Source organism: Mesoplodon bidens (assembly GCF_964165515.1).
Source record: "Mesoplodon bidens genome assembly, chromosome: 7".
Taxonomy (NCBI): domain Eukaryota; kingdom Metazoa; phylum Chordata; class Mammalia; order Artiodactyla; family Ziphiidae; genus Mesoplodon; species Mesoplodon bidens.
In genome coordinates this window covers 8,281,182-8,308,152 of record NC_138164.1, presented here as the reverse complement: position 1 = coordinate 8,308,152, position 26,971 = coordinate 8,281,182, and the positions used below count along the sequence as shown (strand labels likewise).

At 41.2% G+C, this 26,971-nt stretch overlaps 1 protein-coding gene across 1 annotated transcript; it reads left to right on the top strand.

Annotated features, from left to right (window-relative positions):
• The first annotated feature begins 322 nt into the window (after nt 1-322).
• Nucleotides 323-23,723, top strand: STT3A (STT3 oligosaccharyltransferase complex catalytic subunit A). The gene is made up of 18 exons (XM_081239901.1): nt 323-405; nt 2,679-2,805; nt 3,579-3,639; nt 6,146-6,267; nt 6,647-6,792; nt 7,990-8,080; nt 9,376-9,482; nt 10,407-10,571; nt 11,832-12,012; nt 12,588-12,743; nt 13,703-13,794; nt 14,482-14,637; nt 14,927-15,115; nt 16,034-16,150; nt 16,268-16,370; nt 20,063-20,251; nt 21,236-21,351; nt 21,912-23,723. The coding sequence occupies exons 2-18, from the start codon at nt 2,718-2,720 to the stop codon at nt 21,948-21,950; spliced, it is 2,118 nt and encodes a 705-aa protein (XP_081096027.1). The 5' UTR covers nt 323-405; nt 2,679-2,717; the 3' UTR covers nt 21,951-23,723.
• The last annotated feature ends 3,248 nt before the right edge of the window (nt 23,724-26,971 follow it).

Below are 26,971 nucleotides of genomic sequence, written 5' to 3'. Positions count from 1 at the left end.
TGTCACGTGACTGCTAAACGCGCCACACCTTCCGCTCGCGACTCCGCGGCCCGCAGACCGACACGTCACTGCTCGGCCCTCAACCAAACTTCTCCGAGTGCGTTCTTTCCGCGCTCTCGCTCTCACGAGCCAGCCTATCATGGCTCGGCGGTTGCATGAAGTCCCGCCTTTCACTGCTAAATGATATCTGTATTGTCCAGTTAAAAAGTGGGAGTGCGGCTTCGTCCACGCCTCCGAGTCTGACAGACAGTTCCATCATCCTATCGCTCTCTTCATGTGTCGTATTGGCCCTGAGCCAACCAATGGGGAGCGGTCCGGGAGGTGGACCCGACGCTGCCAGGGTTGGATGCGCCGCTGAACGGATGGCAGGGGGAGGCGAGCGGATTCCTGAGGAGCCCGGGTCAGGTGAGAAGACCCTAGGATATAACTTGAGGGTTAGGGGCAAGTGCAGTCCAAGGCGCTGGTGGGCCTTTAACGGCGTCGGGCGTGGGCGCGGGCAGAGTCTGGGGCCTTGCAGAGGAGGGGGCGTGGGGCGTGTGGGGGACGACCTGGAATGGAAGGATGGGGGGCGTCTAGGATGGGGCGGGCGCTTAGGCTAGGAGGGCGTGGAAAAGATCGGACCCTGGGACTAGTCCTGGAGGGGATGGCGCTCAGGATGCTGAGGCGGTGGGGTGTCCCGCGCTGGGTGGTGTCCGGGGTGTTGCATTTCATGAAGATGGGAGACGGAGGGAGGAGGGACGCGCAGGAGTGAGCAGAAGTGGGGGACGGTGGGGCTAGCGTGAGAAAGCGTGTGGGCCAGCGGGTGGGCAAGTTGCTGTCTTCGGAACTAGAGCCAGGGTGGGACAGGGGGCCACAGCTTGCCGGCACAGACGAGGTGGAGGACAGATGCCAGGTGCTTTAAGGAAAGTGTCTTTGCCTTTATTTGCTTTAGCGGTGTGCGAACACGACCAGAGAGCACAGTATGGAAACTCCCTTAAGGTCCTGGCCTAAATTACCAGCTCCTTTACTCAGTTTTCAGGTAGAGGTTGTAGTACTCTCATTTCGTCCACTTAGTCTTCTAGGCGTGTGGCTCATATCAGCTCAGCGGTGGTAGTTTTCCTGTTTCAGGCGTGGGAGAAAACAAGTACAAACCTGAGGGATGTGGCTGGATTAGGGACTTCCTGGAGTTAGGTGTTTAGTTTTGATTTCAAGATAAGGTTTTCCTTTGGGATTAGGATTAAATGTAAAACCATCCCTCTGGGACAGTTAATTATGGAAAAGATGCTTGACTTCCCACAGTTGGAGCTAGAAATACATGATTCTTCATGCCTTCCACCCTGTCCAGTGTTATTTTTTCCGCTCCTTTCCCCTAGTAATAGTGGGAGAAAGATCAGGAAGGATCCGGGTTCCTTTTTTTCCCCTGCAGTCTTGTACAGTGTTGCATATTCTTTATTATCATATTCTTTGTCACTTAGCCCTTGACCAGTTTATGGTTTAAGAAGGCAGTGCTGTCTTAAACAGAAATAGCTAACCTCCTAATTAGTGCTGATAAATCTTGTCCGCCAAGTGATCACTATTCTGAATGGTCTACAGCCTGCTTCCCTCAACATTTTATTTTAATATAGTTCCCCCCTCCCCCGGCCCAACCTTTCTTTGCTTTAGTAGGAAAATTTTATTCTCTTTTCCTTCCAGATTATCGTCTGGTTCCATGAGCTGTCTTTGGGATCAGTGGCTTAAATGCAGTGTTAATTCCAGGATGCTTTTTTTTTTTTTTTTTGCGGTACGCGGGCCTCTCACTGTTGTGGCCTCTCCCTTTGCGGAGTGCAGGCTCAGCGGCCATGGCTCACCAACCCAGCTGCTCTGCGGCATGTGGGATCTTCCCGGACCGGGGCACGAACCCGTGTCCCCTGCATTGGCAGGCGGACTCTCAACCACTGCGCCACCAGGGAAGCCCTCCAGGATGCTTTGAGGCAGCTGATGGGAAGTGGGTGTAGATCTGAGCAGTAGTTATAGTGTGATGTAAGCGATTGCAAGTGCAGTGATCTATGTGTATCTCCCTCTCTTCCTGAGTGCACGACTGTACCTGCGTTAGTGAGCGAGCAGTCGTGCTCTCTGGTTGACCCTGCAACCCCACTGGGATTTGGAACAGAAAGTTTGCAGCCAGTCAGTTGAAGCTGAAATTTAGGGCTGTAAACTGTGCTGATTCAGTCATGACGTCTATTTCTCAGCCTTCTGCTTTCACTTCTGTGCTCATTCCCTGCTTTCTTTCATACATCCCTGCCTTTTCTTGAATGCTCTGTTTCTCCATTTAATTATTCTTCTCTCTATTTCCAGTCTTTCCTGTTTTCTTTGCATGTCTTCTTCCTCCAACTCCCTTTTTTCTGTGTTTCTTCTTTACTCCTGTTGTACCACACTGTTGCCAATTGTGCTTATGTGCTTGTTAGCTGCGAGGACTGGGAAACAGAATTATGGTGATAGAGTCTCATTCCTTTTCATCCTTGACTCACAGACCTGACATGCCTACTTACTTGCCAGTTGGTCATAATTCAGGCTTGGCTTGGGTATTAGTATTAGCTCTGACCCTCTCTGGTGTGTGCATTACTCCTGTTTCTGTGGTTCTCTACCACCGTAAAATATGAAACTGAATTAGGTAAATTGAAGGTGTTTAATATCTTATGGTCTTGACTTTTCCATTTTAGCCATTTGAGTGTCATCTGTTGCCACCCATTGATGTCAAGATGACCAAGCTGGGATTTTTACGGTTGTCCTATGAGAAGCAGGACACACTTCTGAAGCTTCTAATTCTGTCAATGGCTGCTGTGTTATGTGAGTGTGCATGTGGACCTCTCTTTCTTCAGATATGGAAAGGAGAAAATCTTGAAAAAATCCACAACGGCTCTCTTAAATGCCTTGTTTTTTTCCAGCAGATTGCAATGTGTTCTTTTTACTGTTCTCAATCAGTAGAATTTTGTGAAAGCAAAATAAAAGAAACACAAGGATTATAAAAGTTGGGACTAGTGATCATCTGGGAAAGAATGAGAAGCACGCTGTACTAATTCTGTTTTCTCTTAGGACTGAAAGAGATACCGGGGACTCTGAGATACTGAATATTGTAAAAGATACTTGTCTTCTGTGGTTGCCTGCCTTAGTATTTCTGAAAATCTCTCCAGAACTTACTCTGTTTTCTTAGGTTTTTCTAGCTCTTCATGAGTCATAAGTAGTCTTGATTTCCTTACCTCTTAGTTTGCTTCAAACTAAGGTTTGGGGAGGTAAGGTTGTGGGGAGGGGAGGTCAACATATATACAAGACGACCATGTAAATTGGGTGCAATATTAGTAGGTGAATGTGTTGTCATAGGCCTTGATAATAAGTAGTTAAATGTGTCCTACTTAAGTGGAAATGTAGGTGTCATTGTCAGGGGAAAGCGAACTTCTTTGTTTCTTTTGTGTGGGAGGAATGGATAAATACTTTAATCAGCATCATTTTGTATTTCCTGTGACTTGTGTGCTGGATAATACTGTTATCTCTATAATATTACTACCTATTATTGTTTTTCATGGTACATTACCATTAAAATAATAGTTCTCTGGTTTTTGCAGCATTCTCCACTCGTCTCTTTGCTGTCCTGAGGTTTGAAAGTGTCATCCATGAATTTGATCCGTGAGTACCTTTGCTTGGTCTGATATTTCCTTTGGGAAACATTTAGGTTCATGGTTTTCAGATTTACGTTCCAGTGAGCTCTCCGTGATGGGGATGGACTTTCTATACATTTTGGGGGGAAAACTCTCAAGTGTTCCAAAGGAGATAATTGTCTCCTTTTGAAACATTTCTGTTGGAATTTGAAACCAAGCGAGTCTCTCAAGCTCTTAAAAAATGAGAGAGGGGTTGCTGGTATGCCTTATCACTTAAGATCTGGCTAAGCTAAGAGAAGCCTGGCTTCTCAGCTTGGTAGACAGTTAATGGTGCAGATTGAGGGAAAGGGGCCTGGGCCTGGTGTGTGTTTGAGGCTCAAAAGAAAAATTATAGGTCATGAACTTGAGATCTGTGACTTTTTTCTGTTTAACAGTGAATATGATAGAAATTGGGCCTATCAGTTAAGTTGTAAGACACTGAGGAAAATTTAAAGCTGTGAGTTGGATTGGAGATTTTATTAGATAAAAAGAGGCATAGGTGGAAAACATTTACTGAGCTTCATTTTGTTCCAAGAACTGTTTTACAGATTATCTATAAATCCTTACAATAACCCTACGAGAAGGAGGTAGTGGTGTCTCCTTTCCACAAATGTGGCTGAGGCTGGCAGAGACCATTCAAGGTTACACAGAGTAAATGGAGGAGCCAGGATTTGAATCTACGTTTGTTTGTTTCTAGACACTGGAGTAACTATATCATATTACCTAACGTTAAGGCTTAATTAAAAATTTGGAGAACGAGAATCATAGGTTCTTGAAACATCATTGATATCTTAAAAATAGCATATTCAGTTTATGGAGCATTGATTCAAGTTTAATACCTGCATGTATTAGCAAATTGGTCGTATTGTTTTGTGTAGATATTTGAAAGCACTTTGGAGGCATACAGATCTTTTCTTTGGGGACTCCCAAATCAATTGTTTCTGTTTCTTTTTTTCTCTCTCATGAATGAGGAAACTTATATCCTTTCGTTTCTTTTTTTTTTTTTTTTTTTTTTGCGGTACGCGGGCCTCTCACTGTTGCGGCCCCTCCCGTTGCGGAGCATAGGCTACGGACGTGCAGGCTCAGTGGCCATGGCTCACGGGCCCAGCTGCTCCGGGGCATGGGGGATCCTCCTGGACCGGGGCACGAACCCGCGTCCCCTGCATCGGCAGGCGGACTCTCAGCCACTGTGCCACCAGGGAAGCCCATCCTTTTGTTTCTTGATCACCAGTCTGTTAGGGCTTTTTCTCAGACCCTCTAGATGAGCAAACACTGAGATGAGATGGTCAGGGAAAGCAAGAGCATCTGCGCTGTAGTTGTAGAGATGGAAGGGACTGTACACATCACGTGATTTGACAGTTCTTTTCGCAGAGCAGGAAACTGAGACCAGGGTGTGAACCCAGGCCAGACCTTTTCCCACTAACTTGCACTTCCTCTGTCTCACTCTGCCTCTCCTACTGTTCGGTAAAGGACATGATTCTGACACACGTTGACTGCCTTCTACCCTCATCCCTTCTGTCTCCCTGACAGTTACCAAAATAACATTCATCAACAACAACCAGAAGGATAGAGATTTCTGCCATCTGCTACTTTACTTACTTCAGCTGCTAAAACTTGACTGACCAACGAGGAAATAGGGTTAGAGGGGTGGGCAGGAAAGATGGTTAGTCATGATTATCTTTAGTGATTAAGCAACTCCCTTTATTTTACTTATTTGTTTATATTTTTATTATTTCCATATATATTTTTGTCTTTTTTATTTCTTTTTAAATGAGAAATTTAAGAGAAGGGGTTACATAGCTTGGACCTAAAGAACTGTGTCCGTATATAACTGTAAGCATTTTATGTCAAGTATTTTTTATGTAGTCTATATTTTTATGCTACCATGGAGGTGGCATTCAGAACTATTTTAGATAACCACATGAGTAGATCTAATTATTACAAGTTTAAACACTTATTAAGAAGTTTGTGTTATGGAGTGGACTAAAAAATGTTCATCCTGCGTATGGTGTTACACCCACATCTTTAGAGATGCTCATCACCTCAGGTTATCCTTGTCTCCTTGCCTGTGGTATGGAAATATTCTTCTGTGTGTTCCTGTCACTTGAAAAGAGTCAAGTCTGTTGGTGTCCACATCTCAGCTGTCCTGTCTTTGGAGTGCTTGAATTTTCTGACTGGGGCTGATGCCTACTACATGCCAGCCTGGTGAAGCATCCTTCTTGAGTGTTTTCTTATAAGGTTAGACTACGGTTGCATTTCCTTATGAGAGAAGCAGTGCTTTAACTGAGACAAGCATGGAGCTAGAAATGAGGAGGCTTATGGTGATGTAAAATGATTTTCATGCTTGAAATACTTTTTGGTACCAAACTGACTTTTATTGGGGTAATGATAAGTTCCTCAGTGGTGTAACCTGAGGAGCAAAAGTCACTGCAAGTTGAGGCAAGTGTTTGAGTATGGAGAGGAGGGAGCCCCAATTCATTTCTTTCTCGTTAAAGGTACTTTAATTATCGGACTACCCGGTTCCTGGCTGAGGAGGGATTTTATAAATTCCATAACTGGTTTGATGACCGGGCCTGGTACCCTTTGGGACGAATCATTGGAGGAACAATTTACCCAGGTGAGGGGAACAGGATTTTTTTTCTTCACAGCAGTAAGATATTTTTATATTATGGAACAGTGTCTTTTATTTCTAATATCTTCGTTTTGTGACACTTGTAATTTCACTCTGATTGCAGATTCCTAAAAGTAGATCTTATATAGAAGGGAGAACATGTATGGGAGAGCGGGAATGCGTAGTTTTTCATAAATTCTGGACTTCTGCTTGAATCCGTAGGAGAGAAATTTATAGGCCTCCTGCAGTTGCTGTATTAGTATTTCTGGTGGTTTGTCAAAACCTGTGTTATCACTTTATTGATACTTGGATTTTCCCTTTCTCTTTCCCTTAAGGTCTTTGTCTTATTAGGATAACCTATTGGCCTTTCTTCTTCTTGTTACAGGCTTAATGATCACCTCTGCTGCAATCTACCATGTCCTCCATTTTTTCCACATCACCATCGACATTCGGAATGTCTGTGTGTTCCTGGCCCCTCTCTTCTCTTCCTTCACCACCATCGTCACGTACCACCTTACCAAAGAGCTCAAGGTGAAGGATTTGGGGTGACAGGAGGCTTGGGAATGAATGTTGTTGAACCTCTCAAGTTGATGCTAAAGGGTGGGGGACTGAGAGCCTTAGAAGGGCAGAGAGCCAGAGGCTAAAGACAGCTTTTGCTGAGCCGAATTACTGAGTTTACCCCAGCCCCTCCCTAGAATATGTGATTTCTTATCATTAGCAACTGTTTATTCTTATAAGAGAACATATGGAGGTCAAATATAAATTGCTACATATGGGAAAAACATATTTAAAATGAGGTTTAGATTTTGAATTACCTCACAATCTAAGGGAGAGGAAAAATAACTACAAGAAGCGTTCCGAAGTGGTTAGTTCTTCCTACTGGAAATGGACAGTTAGCAATTATTTGTTAATTTTTTTTTCAAATGTTTATTTAAAAATTCTTAAAGCACTTGGCTTTTGTAGTAGACTCCATAATACTGACTCTCTTCTTCTAGGTTTCTGCATTGCTGACCCTGGCTCCTCGGATGCTATTCTTAGTTTGTGGCTATGGTGTCAGGGAGTTACCTTAGAGGTGATAAACTAGTGGGAGGGCTTGGGAAACTTGAGTTTAATTTGGAAACGTTTTCATCCTTCTCCTTGCTGCCCTTGTTCCAAATTTGACTCTTACGAACAGACAAGTCCTTCCTTTTTTGGAGTGTGGTTTATACTTTGTTGTTCCTCTCTCCTGAGTTCACAGATTGCCTAGGAATATTCCAGCTTTATTATCTAAGCTCCTGGCATCTTTAGTCCAGAGAGATTGTCACCTGTCTTTGTCGGCTTTTTAGCTCAAATACATATGGTCTTCCTTTGATTGTCCTTGAATAGCTTGTAGAGGGGTGACTGGTGTTCCTGTGGTGTGCAGATATTGTTACGGGTAGGGACTCATAAGTCTGGGGATACTCCAGCCAAACAGCCCATTCAGGGACAGCATCTGACAGCTTACATGATTTGTCTGTTCTTAGCATGTGTGTACTCAGTTTCAGACTTGCCATCATCGCGGGGAATTGGTTGTGAAGTATGTAGCTTTCTTGTGCTGCAAACATTTCTAGCATTTCTAGCATCACATCTACTGTGGAAAGTGTCAGACTGTTCTCTGGGCCCATTGTAAGCAGAATGGACTAGTGGATCCTCTCTTCTCTTTCATAGGTGTATTGGTGTTAACTTCCTGTTACCCCTCTTGTCTTACAGGATGCAGGAGCTGGACTTCTTGCTGCAGCCATGATTGCTGTAGTTCCTGGCTATATCTCCCGATCTGTGGCTGGCTCCTATGATAATGAAGGTAAGACTTAAAGTGCTGAAGAGGATCTGTTCACCTCATTATCCAGTAGAGCTTCATGAAGTGCAGTAGAATCTGGGTTCAAATCTGTTGTTTAGTGATAGCAAAAATGGTGTCTGGCTGAGAAGATTAGAAATGGGCAGGAAGGGACTTCCCTGGAGGTCCAGTGGTTGAGGCTTTGCCTTCCAGTGCAGGGGGTGTGGTTTTGATCCCTGGTCGGGGAGCTAGGATCCCACAGGCCTCTTGGCCAGGGGAACAAAACAAAACAGAAGCAATACTGTAACAGATTCAATAGAGACTTTAAAAACAGTCCACATCCAAAAAAAAAAAAAAAAAAATGGACAGGAAGAGACCTCAGACAAGTTTATATTCTCTCTCTGTCATTTCCTCTAGAAAGGTAGCTGGTAATTTCCTTATATAAGGCCTTTGGCTCATCTCTGTACTCCTAAAAGTAGAGTTAAGTTTTAGTGTTGGTTGGTACTATTGTTTTAACATTGTAATCATTTGCTTCATTTTCCTAGATGAGAGGAATGGATATTCTTAAAACTATAGTGACTTTTATTGACTTATTTCCAATTCAACCTGTATTTATTGAATGTTATTGGTAAAACAGTGTTAGGTGCTATAAAGATAGTTAGTGAATAGGAGTATTGGCTTATAATTAAGGAATTATAGGGATATAATGGCCCATAATCTATTAACACAGATTAATGTAGACTATAAAAATAACTAGTAATGGGCAGATAGTATTATGGGCCATGAGAGAAGGGTGAACAGAGTACTTTGGGAACGTGGTGAGAGGAGAGATTAATTCAGAATTGGGGATCACGGAAGGCTTTTTGGAAGTAGTTGTATTTGAACTGGGCCCTGAAGTTGGAACTTCGTTAGGCAGATACTAAGGAGAGAGGCAGTCAGGGCATACGGACCAGCTTGTGGTAAGATGTAGAGGCAGGCTGGTGCTTGATAGTACGGGATATCTTTAGGACTGAAACAGCAGGGAATTTAGTGCCTGGAAAGAATAGTAGTAATAATGACTAATACTTACTGAGTGCTTGCTGCATGCTAGATACTGTTCTAAGTGCTTTACATGCAATAGTTAAATTTGTCTTCACAATAGTTTTATGAAGTAGATACTATTGTGGACTCTTTTTACAGGAAACTGAGACAAAGGGAGGTAGAGTAATTACATTGTTAATGGGTAGTAGGTCTGAGATATGAATCCAGGTAGTTTGTTCCAGAACAGTATTAAATACTCTTCCAGCATGGCCTTTTACTGAATTTTTGTGTTCTTTCTGCAGGGATTGCCATCTTCTGCATGCTACTCACCTACTACATGTGGATCAAAGCAGTAAAGACTGGTTCCATCTATTGGGCAGCCAAGTGTGCCCTTGCTTATTTCTACATGGTAACTCTTCACTCCCTACTTTCAGGAGTCTCTCTGTGTCTGAATACCTATTGGGATCAACTGATATAAACTGGAAGTAGCTCTCGCGCTTTGAGACCATGAACTAGAGGCTAAAAGTCTTTATATAGTCTCTTGTGTCCATACGAAGCCTAATCCAAGACAGGCAGGGATATCCGTTGTATAATAGCAAGATAGAGATAATTTTTTTAATTTTTAAAGGTTTCCAGATACTGTATTTCCTATGGGTATATATTGGTTGGCCAACTCTCTTTTCTGGTGTGTTCCCCTTAAATTTTTCCTTTCCTGACGTATATTTTTTTCTGTTCAATCTTGTAAACACCGAGACTTCTTTCCTTAACTGCTTCCACTTGCTCACGTTTCCCTTGAATCCCTAAATCCTCTGTGTGACCTTACTGTAGGGTGTATCCAGATTAATGCTGAGAGTTGGGGGCCTCTTGTTTTGTGATCGTGATGGCAGGAGCCATAGCAAACAGAGGATTGAGTTACAGTAATGGGTGTTAATTTGATTTTCCTACTTAAAGAAGTCAATTATTTAAACTCTTTAAACCACTTGGTGTAAATAAAGTTTTTGGTTACTGTAAAGAGATGTTCTTTAAAAAGGTCACAGGTAGGGCTTCCCTGGTGGTGCAGTGGTTGGGAGTCCTCCTGCTGATGCAGGGGACGCGAGTTTGTGCCCCGGTCCGGGAGGATCCCGCGTGCCGCGGAGCGGCTCGGCCCGTGAGCCATGGCCGCTGAGCCTGTGCGTCCGGAGCCTGTGCTCTGCAACGGGTGAGGCCGCAACAGTGAGAGGCCCGCGTACCCCCCCCCCCAAAAAAAAATGGTCACAGGTAACATTCTAAGGTACAGTGGTGGTGATCCAAGGAGGAGTGCTCAGACGAACTTTTCTTTTTTATCCTGTCCTAGGTCTCTTCATGGGGAGGTTATGTGTTCTTGATCAACTTGATCCCGCTTCATGTACTGGTGCTGATGCTCACAGGACGTTTCTCCCACCGGATCTATGTGGCCTACTGTACTGTTTACTGCCTGGGCACCATTCTTTCCATGCAGATCTCCTTTGTGGGTTTCCAGGTGAGCCCTAGACTGAGTGGGGTTTTTAGCTTTTTCCACTTTTTGTAAGCAGCTCCAACTAAATTGATTTATCTTGGATTCTGGTGAGGATAGTAAAAGTTATTCACAGGTCTGACCTTGCTAACACTGCTTCTGTTAACTGAAGCAACGGAGTCATTGGTCATTAAAGTCTGCCTCCTGGAGTGTGTTAATATTTGTTCATGAAGTTTGAATTTAATGACTCCTAACTTGGCTTAGGTTTATGGGAGGAGGAGGGATATTTTGGATGAGCTGAGTTAATGTGAGTGATCACAGTTATCTTTTTCAGTCCTTTTTAATGCGAATGACTCCATTTAATAGTAATGACCCTTGAACTTCTTAATCGGGCCTAAGTGAAAGTTCTTTAGCAAGCAAAGCCTGAACCTTTTAACCACATTACCCCACAGGGTTAAGAGACAGCTATTAAGTCAGAGAATAACGTGGTATGTGTGATTTCTCATGTAAAATTTTTATGAAAGTGGAACCCTTATTCAGGTCAGCAAGCTTTTCTTTACTGATCACCTGCTGTATGCAATTTGCTAATACCTGGGAAATGTTAAAAGTAAAAATGTGGTTCTGGTCCTTAAGGAAGTCACAGTCTTGTTGGGAAAGAAGCACATGCTTCTAGAACCACTAGTCTGTGGTCTAGTCGTTCTAGAAATGTAGTTCCTGGACCAGCAGTGTCAGCAGCATCTGGGAACTCATTAGAAATGCAAATTCTGGGGACCTGCCACAGATCTACTGAATCAGAAACTCTGGCGGTGGGGCTCAGCAGTCTGTCTAAACCACCCCCCTTCCTGTCCCCTGCCATGATTATGATGCCTGGTGGAGTTTGAGACCATTGGTCTAAGTTTTGGAAGAGATCTAAAGTGTGTGGAGTATAGAGGAGGGTGATGGATTTCAGTTTGGTAGATTAGGAGGAAATGGTATTTGCATTGGGCCTTGAATGATCAGAATTTCCGTGAATGCAAATTTTGGGAAAGTGAGAATTGCAATCGAGGCTCAAGAAATAGCCTGAGCAAAGGCCAGAGATGTGATAATGATAGAGTGTGGTACACTTTGGGGGACTCAAAATATTCTTTGGAAGATGAGGCAGGTGAATTAGACCCTCCTCTAGATCGGTCCTAATTCCTTGGTGGCCTTAGAACTCATTGGACCCTTTGGTCTGAAGTTGGTCAGGATAATTCAGGTCCAGGCTGGACCCATTCTTTTCCTAACAGTCTCATATGCTTTCACCTACAGCCCGTCCTTTCATCAGAGCACATGGCAGCCTTTGGGGTCTTTGGTCTCTGCCAGATCCATGCCTTTGTGGATTATCTACGCAGCAAGTTGAATCCACAGCAATTTGAAGTTCTCTTCCGAAGTGTCATCTCCCTGGTAGGCTTTGTCCTTCTCACCGTGGGAGCTCTCCTCATGCTGACAGGTAGGGAAGGCTTTTACTATTAAGTGTAAATGGGTATGAACATAGAATAAACTCCAAAAATATGGGTCATTTCCTGGCCACAGAAAGATTCATTCTTTTCCTCCTATTTCTCTTGATTTCAAGCACATAAAGTCCAACTTCTGCACATTCAATCCTCTTGTCAGCCAGTGTCTGGATTCAGCATAGAAAGAAAATCATGTTAGATCAGCTCTACACTTGGTGACAGGACTGTATTTTACCATGCTGATCTTTCTCGGAGCGACTTAGCTTATAACATTGGCCTTGGTTTGACCAGATTTGTCCTAAAACCCTTCTAGGAAGTATCTCTGCCTCCCTTCTCTCTGAGTTTATATACAACCTGACTTTATTCTACTGACTGTGCTGACAAAAGTACTCTCAAGTTTGACAGAAAGGAAGGAGTGAAATTCTCAAAGTATTGGTGGCATTTAAACAAAAACCTAGTCCTCCTCTGTCTCAGAGAAGCTCATTAAAATGGAAAGTTGTGATTAGTTAGAATCACATGTTATTTTGTTGCAGAAGTAATTGTGAAATATTTGTTGCCTCTTTGCTTCCAGGAAAAATATCTCCCTGGACAGGGCGTTTCTACTCACTGCTGGATCCTTCTTATGCTAAGAACAACATCCCCATCATCGCCTCTGTGTCTGAGCATCAGCCTACGACCTGGTCCTCGTACTATTTCGACCTGCAGCTTCTCGTCTTCATGTTTCCAGGTCTGTCTGCCTTGTTCTGAAGTGGTCTTCTTTCTAAGAATCATCATTTGATTCAAAATAAGTAAAATACCCTCATCCTTGTGCTTTTGCTGTTGTTTTTGTTTTTTGCCTGTTTATCTATGCAGTACAGAGGATGGCTAAGCACATTTTTCTAATATTTGAAGCAGAGTAGAAGTCAGAAGCTGAACAATTGCAGATACTGGCAAGTTCAGAGTCTCACAGTTTTCTGTTCATTTGTATCATAAGTTACAGTTCAGCCCTAGTTCAGGGTTTTTGAGTGCTTCTAGAATACTCCACCCCTCATCCCTGACTCCTCCCCATTTGTCTTCTTGGCAGTATTGAATTTTGAGAATAGGCATAGCTGACTGTAAAACCTCTTCATCTAACTTATCTTCTGGCCAATTCAGATATGTCTTAGAATTTACCAGTGGTAGAGACTTTACTTTGCTTTTTATTAAAATAACTTTTTTTTTCTTATTATGAAAGTAAGTTGTCATTTGTAAAAATATAGACAAATATTTAAAAAAGTAAAATTTCAGGAGTTCTCACCACACACCTGTTGCTACTGTTAACGCTTTGATGTATATTCATCCATTTATTTATTGATTAGAAGTCAGATGCTAGTTTTTCCTCTGACTTTTAAAATTTCATAATCATGATAATTGGTTATTTAGTATTACTTTAGAGAAGTAATATTTAAGATATATCATTTGTTAGTTTTTTAAGTACAGAGTTGTGTAAAGAGGAAGGCATATGGTCCATAAACTTCCACAGCAGTACTTTAATTGATGTATTTTATTCTATTTTATAAATATTCTGTAATTAACTACATCCTTAATGTTGGACATTTATGTGGTTTCAGATTTTTTGCTGTTTTAAAGAGTGCCGTAGTAACATCTTTGCATGTATCTATGATTGTTTTTTCAGCTTTTCACTTCTTTTTACTTTTACTTTTGTAGTTGGTCTTTATTACTGCTTTAGCAACCTGTCTGATGCCCGGATTTTCATCATCATGTATGGTGTGACCAGCATGTACTTTTCAGCTGTGATGGTGAGGAATGAATGTCTGCAGTCTTAGCGAACCTTTCCACCCCTAGCTCTGAGGGTTTTCTTCGTCCCCCTGCATGGCAGGTTCAGTATTGATGCTGTGCAGGGGCTTCCCTCTGAGCGCTTGAGGGGCTGCGTGGTAAAGCTGCTCACTGTTGTTGATCCTTCCCAGGGATGTATGGGGCACTCATACATTCTGATTGTGGGGCCCACCTTCCTTGGATTCATAGCCCTCATGTTAGGGAGAGGCGCTTTGTCACTTGTTGAAGAGATTGACCCTGGGCGGGTTCCTTCCCCTCTCTTTCTGGTGTCTTAAAAAGGGAGATGATGTTTTTTTCTTAAAGGCCTGGGTTCTGAGTGCTAGGTTGTTAAAAGAGAGAAGAGAGTTTATATATTGCAGTTAAGTAAGTGCTTCTCACAGTTTTTTGATCCCAAACCACAGTTAAGAAATACATTTTATATCATATCATTGCTCAGGGTATACATGTATACATGTAGACCTGAAAAACAAAGTTTAAAAAAATATATATTCTACTATAGATGTATCCAGTATTTTCTCTTCTATTTTGTTCCCTTCCACTGACAAATCATGTTTGTTGAAAACCCCTAAATTGATGTCATCATCTACTAATAGGTTGAAATCTGTAATTTGTAAAACACTGATTGTGATCTTGCTTCCTGTTTTTTTTAGGTGCGTCTGATGCTAGTGTTGGCGCCTGTTATGTGCATTCTTTCTGGCATTGGAGTCTCTCAGGTGCTGTCCACTTACATGAAGAATTTGGACATAAGTCGACCAGACAAGAAGAACAAGAAACAACAGGATTCTACCTACCCTATTAAGAATGAAGTGAGAATTAAGCAACGCAAAGAACTGGCTTGGGGAACTGTGTGTGTGTGTGTGTGTGTGTGTGTGTGTGTGTGTGTGTGTGTGTGTGTGTGTCTGCATTGGTATTTTGTTTGTTGGTTTGAGTGAGGGGGAGTAAAGTAGGGCACTGTCACACGAGGTCGGAGTGAACTCATATAGCCTCCAGTTTATTCCGAGTCATCTCATCTGTATTACTGCCTGTGTGGAAGAAGCTGTTCCGTGTGACGTAAATTTAATTTGGTTTACAGCACAGTTCTTCTTCCTTGTCTAGGTGGCAAGTGGCATGATACTCGTCATGGCTTTCTTTCTCATCACCTACACCTTTCATTCAACCTGGGTGACCAGCGAGGCCTACTCTTCTCCGTCCATTGTGCTTTCTGCTCGTGGTGGGGATGGTAGTAGGATCATTTTTGATGACTTCCGAGAAGCATACTATTGGCTTCGTCACAATACTCCAGAGGTGAAGATTTGGGAGGCGTGGGATTGTGCGGTAGGAGGAAGGGAGAGACATTTGATGTTATAGTGAATCAAATAGCTTTTAGATGGGTGGAAAGCTTGGAGAAATTGGAACTATTGAACCTGGTGTTGAATGAGCCTTAAAGGTCAACCTCCATTGAATTCAGGATTTTTTCTGTAAGCGACCTTTACTGGTAATTATCTGCACTCTGCTTGGACACTTGTATTGCCAGCATGGTGATTTTATCATGAGGTAGGCCATCCCAATTATAAAAGAAGAAAAATAGTTACTAAATAATGCATGTTTATTGTAGAAAAATCGGAAAATAGAAGCAAAGCAAAGAAAAAGGAGACATAAATTTTCCATAAAGGATCACCTAATGATAACCACTTTTAACATTTTGGATTATACCATTTGAGAATCTGAAGTGATTTTCTTTCCAATAGCTACTGGGAATGGCACTTCTGAGTTAGATTCTTATAAGAATTTCTTAATCCTTTTTCGTCCTATCCTGTGATTTGTTCCTCCTCCCCCACCTCCCTTCTTTTTAGTAACTGATTATTGTGACTTTGTTTTTGGTCATTTATTTAATACGGTTATCTGATGACACCAGGCTGTATATTTGGAAATACTGCACAGCCCACTACACCTCCCGCACCATTATGCTTGTTTGTGTAAGATGATCTGAGATGAAAGTATTGGCAATGTTGTGTTGTGTAATTTGTGTTTAGATTTCATGATTGTATGTAAATGTAGGACCAGGTACCAAGATGTATTTTCTTGTTGGGCATATGTTATTCTGTGAAGAAACTGATTAATTAGCAATATCTCACTTCCTGTCAGATGCCCGTCCACCCCTCTTGTATTTGATTTTGGAGGCAGTGAGAAGCTTGTTATTTCCATCTCCCATTCTTCTTTCAGGATGCGAAGGTCATGTCATGGTGGGATTATGGCTACCAGATTACAGCTATGGCGAATCGGACTATTTTAGTGGATAACAACACATGGAATAATACCCATATTTCTCGAGTAGGGCAGGTAAGGTGAAGGGGTCATTTGAGTGTTTGATGCACAGGGTCTAGTGGGAAATATTTCTCCATGAGGGATCATATGGCCTGGAATTTTGCGCTGAGAAACGTGTGTGTGTTTTTCTAGGCAATGGCATCCACAGAAGAAAAAGCCTATGAGATCATGAGGGAGCTTGATGTTAGCTATGTGTTGGTCATTTTTGGAGGACTTACTGGGTATTCCTCTGATGGTAATGTACTTGATTCTATTTCTATCTACAAGGCATAGATTCTAAGAAAACTAGATGAATCTCCTATTTTTCTATCCTTTTACCAATATCTTAATGTATTTTCTTAGTTGGGGAAGTTTCTAAGTATTTGCAACTTGAGGTTTGGTTGTTTTGATTTTTTTTTTTTTTTTTTGCAACAGGTAGGAAGTAGATATAAAGAATTCTTCTCATGTAGGTATGGCATGCTATAATTGTCTAAAGACCTAGGAGTAGTTCCACAACCAGTGAAAAATAGAGAATATAAGGCTTCTGAAAATGAGCTTTAGAATTAACATTTTTTAGTGGGTTTAAGCCATAGAATCATCTGCCAACTTAAAATGTTTTATATATATATATATATATATATATATATATGGCATATGTTAACCATGTTCCCTATGATTATTAGCAAAATCGTATGTTTAGAAGAATCATCCAAATATAGTTCTCTGCCTTAAAAAAAACTTAAAAAAATTAAAGCAATACCAGTTTATATTTTAAAATGTTAAATACTTCTGAAGGTTTATAATAAAAAATGGTAGTCCTGTGCCCCTAAACTACCTTATAACATCAGTTCCTGGGAAAATTATTCCTTCAGTTATTTCTTCTAGTACTTATGTATGTATTTCTAAATAATATGTATATCCTGCTATTCATTGATTGATCATTTTAGATACCCTGTATCAACTTCTTATTAAGATAAGGAATTTAGTTCTTTGTATGATCCCCTCCCCCTTTCTGTCTTGCATCTTCTCAGTAGAGTTAATGATCAGTTTTTGGTTAAATCCAGATAAAGCGTTTTCATCATGACTAAGTAAATGTTATTTACTGCTGAGTCAACCTGTACACCATGTTTACATTCTTATCTAGAATAACTTGTTTTCTGCAGTTAATAATTACCTCATATTTCTGTCTTAATTTTCTTTGAATATGTGGTTGCTTCTTAGAGATGTTCAGATTTTAGATTATGTCTGGCTTCTGATATAGACAGACTTAACAAATCCACCTGGATAGTATATGTAAAGTGTCAGTATAAAGTAATAAGACTAGTTTCTATGTGTGGTGTGTCTTGTACAAGCAGAGGAAGAATGATGATAGCAGGGATGTGGTCCCATGGACTTGAACTTTCACAAACAATTGTTTCAGCACCATTTGGTTGTGTGTGATTATAGGTTTTTTTCTTGCTAATAATAATAATTTATCCAAATAGTACAGAAAAGTATTTGTGTATGTATGTATGTTTGTGTGCATGTGTATTTTTATATATGCAAATGTACACACGTATGTGGTAGAAATGGATAGTTCCCTGAAATCTTTAGTATTCCATGATACGTATATATAGCTCACATTTTCTTTATCTGTTCATCTGTCGATAGACTAAGGTTGTTTCCATGTCTTGGCTATTGTGAATAATGCTGCAGTGACTGCTGATATCTCTTTGGGATATTGATTTCATTTCTTCTGGATATATCCCCAGAAGTGGGATTGCAGGATCACATGGTAGTTCTATTTTGAATTTTTTGAGGAACCTCCCTACTCATTCCTGTGGTGTCTGTACCAATGTACATTCCCACCAGCAGTGCACAAGTATTCCCTTTTCTTAATATCCTTACCAGTATGTCTTTTGTCTTTTGACGAGAGCCATTCTAGCAGGTATGAGGTGATGCCTCATTGTAGTTTTGTGTTTCCTTAATGATTAGTGATGTTGAGCACCTTTTCATTCATGTACCTGTTGGCCATTTGAATCTCTTCTTTGGAAAAATGTCTTTTCAGGTCTTTTGCCCATTTTTAATTGGATTATTTGGGGTTTTTTTTTTTGCTATTGAGTTGTATGAGTTCCTTATATATTTTAGATATTAACCCCTTATTTGATATATGGTTTACAGATATTTTCTCCCATTCCATAGGTTGCCTTTTCATTTTGTTGATCATTTCTTTTGCTGTGCACTCTTCCATTCTCAAAGCTTGTCAGCTTTTTGCTTCAGACATACCTGCCAGGGAGCTATAAAATCAGTACTCTAAGATAGTTGAGTTGATGCTCTGGGGTTTTATTTTTGTTCCTATTTCTGGTTGTGTGGTCTAGGCAAGTCTCTGTGCTTCAGGTTTTCCATTTGAAAGATGGAGGTATGATTGCAGACATTCCATGAGGATAATAATATTATTTCTTGAATACTTACTATGTGACAAACATTATGTAAGGTAACATGCTCTTACTTATAATGTTGTAGCAGCCCTATCGTTGCAGATACTCTCGTTTTTCTAATTCGACATATGAGGAAACTGAAGCACAGAGAGGTTCAGTAACTTGTTCAGGGTCACCCACCTAGAATTGGCAGTGTGGGAATTCAAACCCAGGCAGTTTATCCAGAGTCCAGATCCAGAGTCTGTGTTCTTCACCACTGTGATATTCCCTGGAACCCTTTTTAGTAGGGCAGTAGGAATCTTCTCTTACGGATCAATGATTCATCTTATACTAATCGTCTATTTCCCTAAAGCCTTTGGGGGAGGTACAGGGAGTGACATATTCTAAGAGATAACCTGAGTTGATGGTGCTATCAGTATTTATGGAGCCTGGTAGTGTGTTTGACATAGAAATGTTGACTTCTCATACATGTGCTTTAGAAGTTTGTAACTTTGCAACTGTAGGTCAAGAGGGAGCACATTCTCTCTTCTCTACCTTTTTGGTAAAGCTGCTACTCCCTAGGTCATTCCTGTCCAATGACATGTGGGATCCATGTTTGTCATTTAAGATTTTCTATTAGCGGGGCTTCCGTGGTGGCGCAGTGGTTAAGAATCCGCCTGCCAATGCAGGGGACAGGGGTTCGAGCCGTAGTCTGGGAAGATCCCACATCCTGTGGAGTAACTAAGCCCATGCGCCACAACTACTGAGCCTGTGCTCTAGAGCCCGCGAGCCACAACTTCTGAGCCCATGTGCCACAACTACTGAAGCCCACATGCCTAGAGCCCATGCTCCGCAACAAGAGAAGACACCGCAACGAGAAGCCCATGCATTGCAAGCAAGAGTAGCCCCCGGCCTTCGCAACTAGAGAAAAGCCCACACGCAGCAACGAAGACCCAACATAGCCAAAGATAAATAAATAAAATAAATAAATTTATTAAAAAAATTTTTTTTTCTATTAGCTGTATCAAAATAAGTAAAGAGAAACAGGGAAAGTGAATTTAATAATTTTATTAAACTGAATATATCTAAAACATTAATGTGTAACCAAAATATTTTACCCACTTTTTTTTTGTTTTATTTTGGACTTAGTCTTAGAAATCCAGCATGTATTTTATACTTACAGCACATCTTAATTTGGACTAGCCACATATCAAGTGTCAGCAGCTACATGTGGCTAATAGTTAGTATATTGGACAGCTTAGCCCTAGCTAATACCTAGGACTAACTTCAGTTATGACTTAAGTCTGGGCCAATAGCATAGGATTTTAGGAGTCTACAGGAAAGTCTATAGGAAAAGCTGTATATTCTGAGGAAAAAAGTTTTGACCATACATTAGCTTTGTTATTTTTATAACTTAGAGTTAAATGGTACTATACTCCGTTAGAAAAGTATTTGGGGGAATTTCCTTAGCCATAGTGACCTTTCATTAGGTGATTTAGCTCCAGCAACCTTTGTGATAACAGCAGTTTTTTTCTTTTTCTTTTTTTTCTAGACATCAACAAATTTCTGTGGATGGTCCGGATTGGAGGGAGCACAGATACAGGCAAACATATCAAGGAACACGATTATTATACTCCAACTGGGGAATTCCGTGTGGACCGTGAGGGTTCTCCAGTGCTGCTCAATTGCCTCATGTACAAGATGTGTTACTACCGCTTTGGACAGGTCTACACGGAAGCCAGTGAGTGATTCCTGATAGTGTTAATAACAACGTAACAACAGTAATAGCTAACACGTACAGTGTTTTTTTTTTTTTTGCGGTACGCGGGCCTCTCACTGTTGTGGCCTCTCCCGTTGCGGAGCACAGGCTCCGGATGCGCAGGCTCAGCGGCATGTGGGATCTTCCCGGACCGGGGCACGAACCCGCGTCCCCTGCATCGGCAGGCGGACTCTCAACCACTGCGCCACCAGGGAAGCCCCATACAGTGTTTTTTATATGCCAGGCACTGCTTTAAGTGCTCTATATCTACTAATTCACTTAATCCTTACAACAATCCAAAAGGTTGATACTAATATTATTCCCATTTTATATATGAGGAAATTGAGGTACAAGTAGGTTCCTTAACTGCCCAAAGGCACATAACTAGTGCAGAGTCAGGTTAAACTCAGGCAGTCTGGCTCTAGCTTTTGTGCTTTTGCCCATTACTTTTTATTGCCTCTCAGTAAACGGTATTGTAGTGGAGAAAGGAATGTGAAAGGGAATAGAGTGAGATAAAGGACTTTACATTTCTTCAGATAAATTGAAAGTAATTTGATTAAGTCATTCTTTCTGACTTCTTTCCTTTCTTAGTTCTGCAGTTTGGACTATTTTTGAATTAGATGCAGGCCTGTGACATCTGATAGGTTCAGAAGGGTTGCTAGTGTATCACAGAGGCCATGGGTGGTAATCCTCAGGAACAGAGGTGCTTGGAAGTCAGCCCTCTGTCTCTTAGAAGAGATGACCTCCATACACTCTGCCAAGCATCATCTCGGAGAGGACGTGAGTTAGGGTAACACTTGATTTGCCCTTACTAACTGATGTCGTTTTCTGCAGGCCCTACTCTCTAAACAAACTGCATGCTAGGGAATAACATTCCAGTGGGATGATTAATCAAGTTGACTTAGTATTTCTGTAGGAAATCAGCACTGTAGAAAGATGTGTGTCTCCATTTTTGTCACTTTCTAGAGCGTCCACTAGGCTATGACCGTGTTCGGAATGCTGAGATTGGGAATAAAGACTTTGAGCTTGATGTCCTGGAGGAAGCATATACCACAGAACACTGGCTGGTCAGGATATACAAGGTGAGCAGATGTAACACTGAGAAAGCAGCTCTGGTGCTTAAAAACGGGGCCACATGTTTATAAAATAAGGATATTTCTAATGTTGAAAAAGTAGCTTGTAACTCACTTAGAATTTTTCTATTTTTATTTTAGATTGTTCTTAGAAAGTAGACACTCCAGTCTTCTGTCATCCTGGAAGTGGTTACAGTGATATTTTTCCAGTTGGAGCCAGACTTCATCTGTTTTAGTGATTGTCAGTCTTGGGGCGGTGGGGGGAGAGAGAGAGAGGGAGAGAGGTAGAGAAGGAGAGTGTGTGTGTGTTTTCGAACTACATTTTCTTCTCTCCTGCTGAAGAACTTGTGGCATAGAGAGTCACATAGAAGTGTGTTATATCTCTTACGTAAGAAAAGGTTGAGAACTCTTGCTGTATTTGGAAGAGTAGCTAGTCCCACACCAGAGCCAAACCAGGCAGCATAATCCAACGTAATCTGTCCCCATCTGGGTGAACCCAGCTCAGTAGAGAAGCTCTCCCATGTTGACCTGATGATTGTAAATATTAAACTGATACCTTTCTGTTGCAGGTGAAGGACCTGGATAATCGAGGCTTGTCAAGGACATAAATGTTACGTCCGTTCGGCTCTGATCTGCTTTGCACTGAGTGTGTCACATTTAAGGCGCTGAAGATGGTTTAAAAATATGCAGTTTATAAGAACAGAGTGCGATGAGATTAGAATTGTCTGGAGGTTTTGTCCTGGGCAGTATGGGCTGAGCCAAATGGAATGATCTTTATAATTCTGAGCAGGTTACCAAATGAAATGTCATGGCTTTACTTTGGTCAATTAAAGGGGGGAATTTTTTTTAAAATGTGCCTTATTTGTTTTGACTTATGACTGATTTGAGGAAGCCTAAAGTTTGTGCTGGGCTGATAGAAGGACAGAAAACAAACCTCATCTGTGCTCTTAGCTCCCTAAATGAGCCACAGAGGGGCATTCTGTCTTTCTCTCTCAAATCAGGAGAGCTGTCAAGGACGAGCTCAGATCCTACATATACAAACAATTTTGTCATTTCAAAAACTGCAGTACCTAGCACAATGCCTTGCACATAGTGGGTGCTCAGTAAGCTTTTACTGAATGAGTAAAAGTTTGTGGGACCAGAGGTGTGCCATTTCTGGGCAGGAAAGGCAGCTGCATTGCCATCATGTCTCTGTTCTCAACATCTCTTGTCCTTAGAGGCTCTTTGACTACAAGCGACAGAAGGTGGCTAGCCAGACCTGATCTCACCAGTATTCTTTGGGACTAGTAAGGTGTTTTTGTTTTTGAGCAGGAGTAAATCCAGTGATACTAAATCAGTAGTTTTGAAGACTTAAGGCAAACAGTGAAATTATTCTCAATGGAGAGGAAGAAACTCCTCCAACATTGTATATAGAACTTGATGGTCAGTAGGTGTTTTTGAATTAGCTGATTTGTAACCATACATATCTATCTGAAATCTAGCTTTTCAGTACTCTCACTTATCCTTTAGCGATTTCCTTTAGCTCATGCACTAAAACTGTTGTGATTATTTAAAGGTGAGCTTCTCTCTCCCTTAGTCTCAGCCTCTTTGTTATTATATACCACTAACAAGCTCCATGATCTGGTTCTGAAGCCCTTGCCAAATTAGCTACAAAAAGCACAGGAGTTCCATCTATATTTAATGTCAGGACAAACAGCCTTATGTTCAGTTACAATAGGGTATTTTATGTATTTTAAGACATATGTCAGTGATGTGTATAAACCCTTAGTTATTAAAAAAAATATATATAAGGTAACTCTTTACTGTTACCTGTTTAAGAAACAGGAGCAATGACATGACTTTCAGATAAGTCAAAATGGTGCTCCTAAAGGTATGCTCAGGTCTACCTGTGTACCCAGGAAGCAGCCTTCCAAACCAGTTTATGTACCAGGTGCTTCAACTGTGGGTGAGATTTAGATCTGATGTAAGATTTGATTTACTATATGTAAATACATGACTTGATTTATATACAGAATTCCTCCCTAGTGGAAGAGGTAATTCAGAGGTGGGTTTTTTGTTTGTTTGTTTTTTTAACCAATATGAGTAATACCAGTTAGAGATCATTAGCGATTTGCCTCTGTAGGAATGGGATAACACTTTATCACTGTAGTTGTTACTCTTATGATTTTAATTTTGTTACTTTCTAGGCTACATGAAGCTATATTTTTTAAAAATTTACTTTTAATTTCCATTGTTACAGTGAACTTAGTGTAAAAGAAAATCAAATAATTCTAAAAAGCGACAACACTGTTTTCCAACCCTCCAGAGGTACCCACTTTCAACTCAGCTGATTCTCATATTACTTACCGCCATATCATTAAATGACTTGGTTTATTTTGCTATGTGTTGGTTTTTCAATTTTAGGTATCATCTGTTGACTTTCTGGTGTGGAAATGGAGGATTTGGTTCTTTTTCACCATCCTCCTATTCCCCTGGACACACATATTCTTACCATCTCAAGGCTCTATTATAGTTATGGTTTAGGTTAACTCAGTAGTTTTTACCTTAAGCCTTTTCACAACTAGGCCATGTGGTATATATACTGTTACTACTTTTTTTTTTCTGCATAACTTTTTTTTGGAGGGAGATTTTTCACTTGTGTTTTGTACTCGTCACTGATTTCTCCCCAGACTCGCCTTCATTTGTGTCAACTTCCTTTTAGTATGTTCAATTCATTAGGTATTCATTCTTAGAGATGTCTTCTGTTTTGGTATATTCCAGTTTGGATTGGTTTACTCTCTAGGTTTGCTACACACCTCTTGGGTTGGTGTATCCTTTCACTGTTATATTGTGTTAATCCCCTGACTTCTTTCTTGTTTTATCACCACTACCTTCCTGAGAAAGTGTGTGGGAGATAAATTTCTTGATATCTTGAGTGTCTGTCATCACACGATTCATAGGTTGGCTAGGTATAGGGTTCCAGGTTGGGATTAACTTTTCCTTAGAATTATTTTTGAAGGCATTGGCCCATTGTTTTCTGTCTTCTGAATGCTGAGAAATGCAATGATATTCTGATTCTTATTTTTTTTGTATGTGTCCATTCCCTCTCCCTCCCTCCCCAGACCTCTTAGTATCTTCTCTTTGTATGTAATATTTTGAAATTTTCCCAATGATGTGTTCAGAAGCTGGATACTTTAAACTTGGAAAAGTCAAGTTTGGAAAAGTATGGGAAGTATGGAAAAAGCATGGAAGGTCAAGTTCTTTTGTCTGGGAAATTTTCTTGAGTTATTTGTGGATTCCCCCGACTCCCTTTCTTGTTGTGAAGAATAAGTTACTTGGATTTTGGACTTCCTAGATTAGTCTCCCAATATTCTTATATTTAATCCTGTTTCCCATCTTTATTCTTCCTTCTGGAGATTTCCTAAACTTTTTGCTCCTAACCTATCTATTTTGTTTACTTTTTCTCTACTATCATGTATTTTTTTAAATATCCAAGAGCTCTTTGTTTGAATATTCCTTTGTTTGGACATCTTTCATATTAAAGGCCTTTTCAAAGTCTTGCTTGTTTGCTCTTATTAAAGAGTGGGACCCTAAAAAGCTGACTGGAAGGTCTGTTTGGTTTGGGGTGGGGTGGGGCTTATTGAATGTGGGCTTCATTCTCCTGTGATCTGGCTGCGTTGTTACATTATGAAATCCCTGATATTAGTATCTTTAGATCTTTTCTTCTATATAGGTAAGATTCCCTTGAGAAGGCTTTTATGTCCTCTGAAGGATACAAGCCAGGCTGCCAGATTTCTGGGAGTAAAGTGAGGAAAGAAGGCTCACAGGTTCAACCTTCAGTGCATCAACAATCCTTTTGGTTTCAGTTAGGTACCTAACCCTTAACTGTGCCTGATGCTCTCCAGTTCAGATAAGCATGCATTTACCCTCTCAAGTCTAGTACCAGCTTCAGGGAGGGGCCGTTCCTTGTATACACAGAGGAGAGAGGGGACCCAAGGATCTATTCACTTCATACATAGTCTTTCACCCTCTTTTAGCCCCACTTTCACCTCATTCAGTACCTGTTGTCACTAATTCAACTTGAGCCTTTAGGGAGTTCTGTGATGTAAACCAAATTGCTTTTCTGCTTTCCCATTGCTGGCTTTAGGATTCATCTTTCTTTCATCTAAATTACCATTCATCTATAGACTTTTCACTTTGCAAAAATTTTGTTTTTCATGTTCTGTGTTTGTGGGTTATTGCCTTTTAAACATTTACTATTTTAAAATAGTAAATTTAATATTTCATTATTAATTTATTTTAATATTCTTAAAATTTATTATTTTAGTAAGGTTTCAGAAGGGAACAGGTTTTTGTGAGCATCTATTCTTTAACTGATACTCTGCCTGAGATGTGTATGCCTTATTTTTTTCAGGTTAAGATACCCTTATTCTATCTAGACACAAAGGAACTGTGCCGGTCCAGTCCTCCTCTTCCTTTCTTCATATTCTTTGTTTGCAGCATGCAGTGCAGAAACTAGAGAAAATGGAGTAAACGATCTGGAAAACTTATACGAAACCTAAACAGTGATGTCACGGTTAAAAACTTCTCACATAAGCATTTCGAAGTGTTTTGGTCTTGTTTTTTGTCTTTTAAACAAATGTATGCATTTTTGTGTAACATATTTTACACTTATTTTACCAGTATCACAATCAAGAGCTAGTTATGCTTATTGTATGTGGCCCAGTTTTAAGAATTGGAGAATAGATGATCTTGCCTGCGCCTTGAGTTCCCAGTCTAGTTTACTGTTGAGAGGGAGTATCTATTTCAGTTTTTCCACATTGTTTTGTTCTCTAGCCAGTCCCTTTTTCAGAATTTACTTTCGCACCTAAACTGGTTATTCTGCTTTTAAAATTTGCATTGTAAAATGCAGCGTTTTTGCTTCTACCTGCCCGTTTCTTACACATTAAAGAGAGAGCAGGTAGAACTAAGCTATGCAGTTGCACTTCCTTCAAAAAGGTTGAGTGGAGGTATTGTTTTGGTGCCTGTTCGGACAAGACACGGTAAAACTGGTTATCCTGACATTACCTCCAGCTACAAAAGAGTAGCTTTCTTCATCCCGATGCCTTCCTACTCCCCATTACAGTGCAGCCAGTATTTGATGCTTCTCGCTCCCATCACAAAGTTCCTTTCATTCTAAACACGATCAATGCTCAACAGCCGTCCCTGGCTTCTCGGCTCCAGTTTTATCTGGGCCGCGCTTTAAAGTTACAGAGACAGCACTTATGGAGTGTGATCCTCGCTACCCTGCCACGCAGCGGGGCGAGGTGCTCGGGGGTCCGGGGCGGCGGCAGCTAGCCCCGCGGTGCTGCTCTCCCCGGGAGCGCGAGGACGGCCGGCCGGCCGGCCGAGGTCACACGCGGGGTCCCACTTCGCGTTTGGGCCCGGAGGTCATTCACACCGATGCACTCGGCAGTTCTTAAACCTCTTCAGCCAGGATCTCGTCCTGGTTTGCAAGTAACCCAGCCCCGGCCAGCGTGAGCCTGCGGGGATTGCAGGCGCTAGGCCCTGGCCGGCCCAATCTGCAGAGCAGCCGGCCCAGGAATGCGCGCCTCCTTGCTTTCCGGCAAGGGAGCGCGCGTTTGCGACAATGTGACGCCAGCAAGTTTTG

What these genes read in the sequence shown, in the direction of transcription:
- STT3A (XM_081239901.1), top strand. Translation starts at nt 2,718, where the DNA reads ATGACCAAGCTGGGATTTTTACGGTTGTCCTATGAGAAGCAGGACACA. An exon ending in CCCTTGCTTATTTCTACATG is followed by an intron (nt 9,483 to 10,406) that starts GTAACTCTTCAC and finishes ATCCTGTCCTAG; the next exon opens with GTCTCTTCATGGGGAGGTTA. An exon ending in ATATTTCTCGAGTAGGGCAG is followed by an intron (nt 16,151 to 16,267) that starts GTAAGGTGAAGG and finishes GTGTTTTTCTAG; the next exon opens with GCAATGGCATCCACAGAAGA.